The 9,787-nt window shown below is 42.5% G+C and overlaps 1 protein-coding gene across 1 annotated transcript in view; it reads right to left on the bottom strand.

The window, feature by feature from the left end:
- Positions 1–2,002: 2,002 nt before the first annotated feature.
- The window catches only part of RDX (radixin), a 44,984-nt gene continuing 37,199 nt past the window's right edge, over positions 2,003–9,787 (bottom strand). Inside the window, exon 15 of the mRNA XM_068181359.1 lies at positions 2,003–2,699. Coding sequence (XP_068037460.1) covers positions 2,663–2,699 — 37 coding nt within the window. The 3' untranslated portion in view covers positions 2,003–2,662. The remainder of the gene's footprint in view (positions 2,700–9,787) is intronic.

The raw sequence follows: 9,787 nt of genomic DNA, 5'->3' as shown, positions 1-9,787 counted from the left end.
AAATCTACACTCTGCTGCAGGCACAGATGCAAAGACCACTGGTGAATTTAGAGGAAAGACCCAGCATGAACTACAAGGAGAAGCAAAGCTGCTGGCCAGCCATCAAGTGCGGAAATAGCATGGAGGAAAGAGGGACAAGGAAGGACACCACCATTTCAAGAGGCAATCAAGTTGCTTCCTGCCTTACAGACCAGGCACTGCTCTTTGATGCCAGCCATTCACAGGAACAATTTAATTGACTCTCTCCTGCCCTGCAGGATAGCATTTTTCATCATACAATTCTCCTACAACATTTCAGACAGACCTTTACCTACAGGTAAATACCAATCTGCAGTTCCAGCAACAACCTCACCAGGGCAAAATCCTGACTGCAGCGGAGGTGACTGACAAAGCTCCTGTGTCTGACCAGAGACAGGACCGCGCCCCATCCCTCGCAGGGCAGACTGCGACCATGTCCGGCCATTCAGGCTCATCCAAAGCGGCTGCTGCAGCAGGGCAAGCGCTGTTCCCAGGCTGGGTCCTCCTGCAGCTGCTGGGGAGAGCTGCCACCCCTTTCCAGACCAGCTCCTGCTGGCTACTGGCAGCAGGTGCGAGCCTGCATGTTCCAGCTAATGAGCTGCCACTCCAACCTGTCAGAGCCAGACCAGGCCAGACTGAGCAACACTAAAATCAACAGTGAGAGAGAGCCCAGAGCTTTCCTTGTAGCAGAAACTCTATTTTCATGTTTCTGTTTTTAAACCTGGTGCTAAGGTACATTTCATCCTGCCCAATTCCCCCTCTGCAAGACATCCACCAGAGAACTTCAACACTGACTAGAGAAGCTAAAGAGCATCCTAGGCAGCCAGGGCAGCACTAGACAAAATCCTCAGGAACATTTTGTGGTGGTACTAAAGAAATATTTACACAAAAGGGTTTTACTACCTGTAACTGTTGGTACCTGAAGCAAGCACGGTCCTAACGAAGGCTGCTCCAAGCAGCAGCTACTGCAGAAACACTTGCTAGACATAAACTCAGGGAGGTCACTGTGCCTTGGTGCCCTGAGCAGCAGGAACATCTCTAAGCCCCCACATGGGTCATGCAGGGAGAGGGAGGCTGCAGAAACAATTTTAAATAATAACTCAAGTGCTCAGCAAGCCAGTCTCAAGACCCCAGTGCTGCCCTATGTGTGAAAATCAGACCCTGAAACTCCACAGCTTTGGATTTGGTGTTCCTCTTGGCATCCTAAATCAAAACCTTGTATTCCAAGGGCTGAGCCAGGGTCTTGTTTCAGCTGGTGGTGTGCTGGTGTGCCAGTCAGAGGCAGGGGAGGCTTCCTTCTCAACAGCCCCTGTCTCTGCAAGGGTTTCAGCAGGAGCCTGACCACAACCCACTGCCCACCCTACCCACCTGCAGCCCTGAGGTGTGGGAGATGTGGCTCCCAACCCTGCCAGGATGAAGAGTCCAGGGCACACAGCCCCTCCTTCCTCAGCCAAGCTGGAGGGCTGCTGGAGGCACAGCAGCAGCTCCAAGGCAGGTCCCAGGTCCGTGGGATGCCGCAGAGCCCCGGGGCAGCTTCTTCCTTGGGCAGTTATCAGCCACTGATTTTGGGCACATGCCGGAGGATTTGGCAGCTGCTGCTTCAGATCCAAGTCCTCTGACGGATCTACTGGCACAGCTCCCAGTGCAGGAGGCCATTGTGCAAGACGGCACTGCAAGGAACACAAAGCTCACTCTGAGGAATATACTAAGGTTTGGTATATTCCTGGGGCTGCTAGCTGGATTTGAGAACAATTTGGGTATCTACTCAGTTAGCAGCTTCCTTAATTACCAGCTCTCTTTTCCTTCAAGAGTAATCCATTATTTGTAACTAAGGCCTCTCATTGCCTTACCTGGTCATGGCACCAGATATTTACCTGGAAACTCCACTTTGGATTGGTGCTACAAAATGAAGTAAAACTTCTCAGAGAAGTGAAAGAAAATCCCCTAGCATCACTGATCATCAAATGAATAGTGATTCTTTGGATGAATGTTAAAACCCATTTATTCAGGCTTTTGTGCAGGGTGCACAGTCCAGCAATTACGTATACACAGTATGCACATCCTGACAGCATACAAAAAGGCAAGGAGCAACGGGTGCTTAACACTGGGAATGTATATACAGACATATTAAACTGGGATTTTTACATTAGAAAATTATCTGACACTGTTCAGGTATCATCAAGGCTATTAGAAATTGTGTAGAAAACCAATAAAACTTGGAAAGTATCTACTGTCATTTTACTTTACCCAGGCTGGATATAAGTCAGGCTTCCCACACTACATCACTTGTGGACAAAGCCTACAGGATGCCCCAAGCATTTTGAAGGGTCACATTACTCTAGCACATCCCATTACAAGTTAAAGATTAACACATTAGTATTATTTCCTGTTTTCCTGGAAAGAACAACAGCTTAAATACTTCAATTAGCTAATTTTCTCCTGGGAAAAGACAACAAAGGAAAGATTTAGAGACCATGAGAGAATCAAACACTAATGAAATGTTGTAACAGCACTTCCTGGTCCTTCCAAAAACTCTTCACAGACCAGGCACCTAATTTAAAGCACTGTACACTGTCCAGATTTACAGAAGTGCAATAGCAGGCCTTGGCAGACCCCAGGTCTTCTGCAGATCTTTACCTTGCTCCTATCCTAAGGGTTGCAAGAGATCGTACTTTTGTAACCTGCACAGAAAGACACAGAGAGATCAAAAAGATTTAGCAAAAGGATACTAAACAATAGACAGAAATATGCAGCAACATCATATGAGCCATACTTCACTTCCTGTAGCTATTCCATATTTAATTTCTGACTGAACTTTTTTCCTAAGGTGTCAGCAGAACGAGGGAGCATCAGAAACACAGTGATTTCAGAAATACACGATTCTTGTGGCCAAGGCACCCAGGGATACCCAGAACCCATCTTCACAGGCTTTCAGCTTGAAGAGCAGGTCCAACTCTCTACGTACTTTTCTATGCCAAATTTTTGCACATAGCAGTTCAGTTTTGGTATAAAATTCTAGCATTACAAAGAACCTAACTGAAAATCCACACACGGGGTGGTTTTAAAGGACCAATCTGCTCTTGCAGGTAACACAAACCACATGTGAGTGCAACACAGATTGTGTTAAAACTGCTCCCAGAGATGGCTGAAATAAAATGCCTTGTGCACAAATACACCAAATATAGGACATATTCGTAGAACATTCAATCACAGCCAGTATGATTTCAGACATATTTTCCTTTTAGCACAGCACACGTGCTGTTTGCTGTGTAAGATCTGGCGTTTAGTTTATTCCATTTGCTCCTCTGCATGAGCCTTTTGGAGAAAAAGGTGAGGACAGCATAAAGAATCTTCCTCAATTTTATTTCTCTCCTGAAGTTTAAAGTTCTCTGGTGGAAATCGTTACAATGAGTCAAAACTTACTTGAGTGGAGACACATTTCAAAAATTTATATCTTCCATGTAGAGTTTTACAAAAAAGCATTGTTGAAGTGGCTTGAAAGTTGCTTTCCTTTTGGAGAATGACCCCCTTAAATATATTCTGACTAGGCAAAGGATTACCAGTATTTAATACTCAACCTCCCTATGTGAACCTTCCTTTGTTGTGAACATCTCATTCTGATTGTTTAAAGAAAGAAACACTTCAGCTGTAAGTAGCAATATATCATAATACTCTTCAAAATTATATCAGGAAAAACAGTAAACAATCAAATTCTCTTTGATATTAGTAAGCATGGGGAATAAGCAGCTATTCAAAACAAAGAAGCCTTCAATAGCATTTTTTTTTTCATTTACGATTGCAGGTACAGCATGTAATATGTAGGAACTTCAAAATTCTATACCACAGCCTGTTTCCCTCACAGATCATTTTCTGGCACAGAAAGTCAGAAAGAACTTCCAGGGCTTGACCATAAGCAAATCAGGCATGTGGTTAAGAGTGGTGTTTCAAAAGTCTGACAGCAATTCCTGGACATGGGTGGGGAGAAGAAACAGGTTTCTGTCAGTGAGTGAAACTGTAGGCTGGGGAAGGCACTACTGAAACCAGTGAAATGTTTCCTGGTACTAAGAGATCCCCAGGAGCAGCTGGCTTTCACAGGTGGGTAAAATCAAACATGCAGACAAATAGATTTGATTTTGCAATCAAGAAGAAAACTGAACCATATTCACTCTGCCTGCTGTGATATTTTTTAAATTGTATTTTAAACACAGTTTTAAAAGGTCTCATTTTTAAAACTATTCAAAATCTAAGTTCCTATAAGTAGCAACTTGTACATTCACTTTAATACAGCCATTACAAGGCCTGATGCCACATGCTGTATTAGAAATCTCCAGTTTAACCATCCTATCTATAGATATTTAATATATATGTGCATATATATACATACATATAAATTATCGAGCTCAGTTAAACACAAAACAAATACCTTTCCCTCAGAAAATAGTTTCTTCCATTAAGCTCCAGATTGCAAAGATAATTTCAGTGTCATAGACAAAACATAATTTTACAAAATTGCTGGAGAGGGAAAAAAAATAAATTTACTCTTAAATAGGTGGAATAAGCCACAAAGGAAGTAATTAAGGGAAATATGACTGAAGAATGATTCAGTATTTTCTTCTCCAGTGCTCTCAAAATAATCCAGCAAGTGCAAATAAATAAAAAGCCACATGAGTTTTACCAAAGTACTTTTCTATCATGAATTCAGTTTGAGAAGTCCACCTTGCCATACCTAGCTGTCTGCCTCCATTTTTCACCTTGAGTCTAAGGTCTCATTAGTTAGCTAAGTGCACCATATTTTTTTGCTAGGACTTCAGGCTTAAACTCACCCTCACGGTGTTTTTAAACTAATAATTATGCAACATCTTCCTTCCCTGTCCTAATTTGAATTCTCATATTGAAACAAAGTTATTTAATTGCATTGAAACTGTCAGGGGTGTAAACTCAAATCTGTTCTTCAGATGAAAGAAAAGGCATGACACGTTAGCAAGAAGAAAAAAAAAACAACAAAACAAAGACAAGCCCAAACCAAGCAGTAAAGCAGCAAAGAGAAGTGACATATAAGAATCAGCTCAAAGACTGGGAGAAGCACATATGAAAGGACCATCCCAAAGCATACAGCAGCCACTGCTAGAAAGAAGCAGAATTCCAGAATTTATTTTCATGGCCTTCTATTAAAATGAACAGAGACAGGTATTTTTTCCCCCACACCTGCCACTGCTTTTTACAGACAAGTGTCCTGGGGTGACTTTATGATGCTTGTATCCCCATTCATCTGTTTAGCCCAGAAATAAGTTTTACACCTTTAAGACTGGTTCCTAGAGCAAAGAGGGGGAGACAAGAAGCGTGCAGTTTGTTTCCAGAACTGCACTCACTCCTCCACATTCCTGCTCCTGCACTGTGTTGTCTGCAGACGGATGGACAGACAGCGGGACAGAGCTCTCCTTTGCTTTTAGTTAGTTGTAGCTAGCTGAGGTAGAGAAGTTCCCTGGACTGTGGGTTTTCTTTTTCCTGGACCTGTTTAAACCTGCTCTGGACTGAACACCCAGAGGAGCACCAGCAGCTCGCACCTGTGGCCCACCAGGCTGGGCTTGGGCTGCAGCATTTCCAGCACCAGAGGGACTTGGGAAGAGACCGAGTGAGCTGAGCTACAGCTCATGAAGGGGACCTTTCTGAGTCTGTCATCTCTTTGGAGCAGCGAGAGGTTTTATTGTTTAATATTGTTCTTTTTTGTGTGTGTGCTGGTGAATGCTTTGCCTGTTAAATAAACAGTTTTTTCCACTTTGCTCCAAGGAAATCTTTTCCTGAACCAGCTGGGGGAGGGGCCACTTGAATTTGCTTTCTAGAGGAACCCCTTTGGAGGTTTTCTCCCAAATTTGCCCTAAATCAGGACAACAGGGCAGGCTGAAGGAGTGACCTGCAGAGAAGGTTCAAGCCAGACAGGAATATAACAATAAATAAGCCTTATTTAGGACTCCACAGGAAAAGCCAACTATTTCATGGCTGCTTTTTTTTTTTTCTTTAATTTTTATTTTTACATCCAGGACACCTGTTGTGCAGAAAAGCAAAGCTGCAGCACCACGCAGCTGTGCCTGACAGCTCTGCTGTTTGAGCAGGAATAACCATCCTGCTCCAGTGCTTTCTCCTGCCTTGTCCAGACAGCCAGACAAGCTACACAATGAAAGCACAGAATTTCTTTCTCTCCCACATGCTCCCTTGTGCATGTGAGCAGAGCTAGGCTCAAAGCTGAATCTCATGGGTATAAACACCATGATTCAGATTCTACATTAACATATTTGTTTTCTGACACTTTCTCCAGAAAGCTACCAGCAATTACTAACTAGTCAATACAATTATTTAAGCTATAAGGTGGCATATGCCATGCATGTCTGGTAAGAGAACATGCACACAAAATTATTCCAAAGACTATTTTAAGAAGCAGCAGTAATAGTTCTAAATTTGAAGATGAGTTCACTGGCTTTGCTGAAAACAACACTAAGATCCCAAATGGAAAAGAAGAAAGAGCTGCATTTCCAAATGGTATGGAAAGTACAACCGGCACTGAGCAGTGAGACAGATGCCCAAAAACATTGTTCACAAGAGAAGAGATCCAAGAATTCAAAAGGTGAATTAAACTGAAGAAACACTACCAAGGACATGAAACAGTGGAGTGCTGATTAATGGTGTGAAGACTTCTTAACAATTTTTTTAGTTTTTTCAGGTGTGTGAACAAGGTTGCCTGAATCTCAAACACTGAATCTGCTCACTTGGATGTAAATGAATTTGTTCCCAGCAATAAGGGCAGAGTCAGGATCGACTCATCTGTCTATTCTGGATGTTATTTCTCAACTTCACTGAAGACTGAAATGGACTTGGCAGAAAAGTTTTGAGTCTCGGTCTCAATGCAAATGAATCTCTTTCTGGCAACACAACTGCAATTACCATATTCACAGAGATTATTAATTAATCAGAAGTGCTATTTGAATAAAAGTGTGGCTTGTTGATATATTTTAAGAAAGCATTTGACACAGCAGTCAACCATTCACCCTAAGCTTAGTTTTGCAGAATGTTACTGAAGCCACAGATTAAGAAGTTAAATACTGTATCAAGTTTAAAGAAGAAATCCAGGGTGAGTAAGAGGTGTGAAAGCTGAGGCTGTAGGGAGCCGTGGATACAAGATCCCACTGAGTGGAGTGCAGGTAGCTGCAGGGCTGTGGAGCGATTACTGTTTCACAAGGGCACACATGGGTTTCCCATTGCCAGAACAAGCAGTGGGGCAGCAGAACCCTGCATGTGCACAGCTCCTGGCCCTGCAGAAACGTACTGGGGCAAAATTACCACACTGCAGAGGAAGTTAGAACTATAACACAGCAGCCAGGCTGGGAGCACGTGGCCATAAGAACTCCAAGACCTTTAAGTGCTGGGCAGCAGGTTTTCTAAAAGCCTTGAAATAATGGCAACTCCTCCTCTGCAAATAAGGTAGCTTAGAAGCAAACAAAGAAACAAATTTTAAAAGCCAAAAACAAAAAAGCAGAAAAAGCAGTGCAATTGTCCTACCTCTGAGCTTGATCTCTTTTCACCTGATCCACTTATCCAGAGCACAGGAAGCATTAACTCTTATGCACACGTGCATTAGGAACATTTGCACCAACCAGGCCGCCTCCTTTGATGTGCATTTCCATCTCCCCTCGTTTCTTCTGCTGCCTAAAGCCTACTGCTGTGAACAGAAACACTCTTGACATATTATTTACAAAAGCCAATATTAACACCTCATGGAATACCAGCAATTCAAAATGCTTCTGTTTCCTCCTGCTAACTTTGTCGTTCCCTAAACTATGAGCTATGTGGGCATAATCTGTCTCTTCCTGAGGCACTGCTGCAAGTATTGTGGTCCCTTCTAAAGAAATTTGATAGCGTGGTGAGAAAGTCTTTTGGGCTTGGTGAATCCACTTCATTCACACTGAACAAAACATATACATTTGATATGGCAGCAATCCCTTGGATGGAAGGAAGGAAAAAAAGGCAAAGCAAAGCAAAGCTTCTTTAACAGCACTCCAAAATGGCAGTTTATCAACTCAGACAATAAAGCGAACACAAACTCCATGAATCAAAACAAAATCAGGCACCTGGCCTATGCCTAGGGATCAAGACTGAGCTCAGTGAAATGAAAAGTGCAACTTGCTCCAGAAAATTGGCTGCTAAATTTGCTAAACAGCTTATTGGTCACACACCTGCCACAGGGCTATACTGAAAAGGAATCCTCCACACAAGTAAATAAATGTGCCAGTAAGGGAATCTAGTGCACATTTGCATTTGGGGTTTTCTCCGCTCTCTGAGCCCTCTACCCTTCAGCTTCAAGGTGCCCCTTGCTGCTGACTGGGTCCCCAGACTGGGAAAAGGAGCAGCCAGGCAGAACTCTCCTGCCTGCAGACCAATTCTGTGGGGAGGAAAGGCACTGGACTGTGCTGCTTGGGAACAGAGCAGTGGGACACGGTGCTTGGCAGGTGCCCACGGCCGCCAGCCAGAAGCACCTTCCTCAGCCACCCAGGCAGCAGAGCATTCCTACTGGGAAGCAGGTACCCTCCACCTACAGGCACAAACAGCAGAATGTGCCCCAAGGGGGTCAAAGAAATAACCACAGCTTATATGCTGATGCATTGACACGTATTACATTTTCCAGGAAAATGTTATCTCCCAGCCAAGATAAATTAAATTACATGTATGAGACAACTTCTATTAATAAATGAACTTTACTCTTTTGTAAGGAAGCTTTCAACTTTATGTTGCCATTTTTATGCTAAGTATATTTACAAACACCAGGATCAACTACGTCAGCCCACTTGGATACATCATGATTGTTAAAAACCCTGATGTCTTGGGCAGAACAACTTTTTAGATTATCCATATGTAGACACAGAAAATGCTTGCATAAAAGTTCCTCTTCAAAAGCAAAAGGTTTTAATTAATTATTTTAATCTCTATATTTTCTTTAAAAAAACTAGAGAAAATATTTGTGCTACTTTTTATTCAGAAATTTGAAATACTTCATGTAGAACAAACCTCCTTTTTCCTCAAAGGTGCTCAAAGCAGGTAATTTGAAAAACCCTAGAGAATACATTTTAAGAAAAATGCAAAAGCACTATAATGCTTTCCAAACTGGTACAAGTGACAGAAAATGTAGATTTGGATGTGTAGAATGGACTATTTCAAGAAGACAGAATATCTTCTTGCACAACAAGGCATTCTGTTTGATTGTAGTAGTCTGTAAATAGTGGCTCTATTTTGCATGTTTTTCTCTCCAACACAAGACCATATTTTTGAAAAACCAGTCTTTCAAAGCACTTGCCTCCCCTTTCAACCACACTACTGGGAAGCTACATACCTATGCAGAAGCTCTCTAACAAGTGAGAAACCTCAGAGCTAAGGCTTCAGCAGGAGGGGCTCCAACAAGAGGGAAGTATCAAACTAGAAATATGCACATTTACAAGTACCAAGTTTTAATTCCTCATGGCAATTCTGCCCTATGGAGCAATAGATAGGGTCACGTGCTTGTACTGAGTCCAAGGCCAAACATATTCAAGAGAGAACAGAATGGCACCTGAAAGGCAGGCTAATTTATGTGAGAACATTTTAGCAGGTTATTTGTACACCTATTTACATGGGACTGTTCCTGTCTTTTTCAAGTGTATTAGAGAAATGAAAAAGTCCATTAGCTTGCCATTCTTTAAAACACATGGTCATGCATGTGTTTCACAGCACTGTCTACTATAAGGCA

This window comes from Anomalospiza imberbis, chromosome 2 (genome assembly GCF_031753505.1).
Source record: "Anomalospiza imberbis isolate Cuckoo-Finch-1a 21T00152 chromosome 2, ASM3175350v1, whole genome shotgun sequence".
In the NCBI taxonomy this organism is placed as follows: Eukaryota; Metazoa; Chordata; class Aves; order Passeriformes; family Viduidae; genus Anomalospiza; species Anomalospiza imberbis.
The sequence above is the reverse complement of the archived record's forward strand: the minus strand, read 5'-3'. Positions and strand labels throughout refer to the sequence as shown.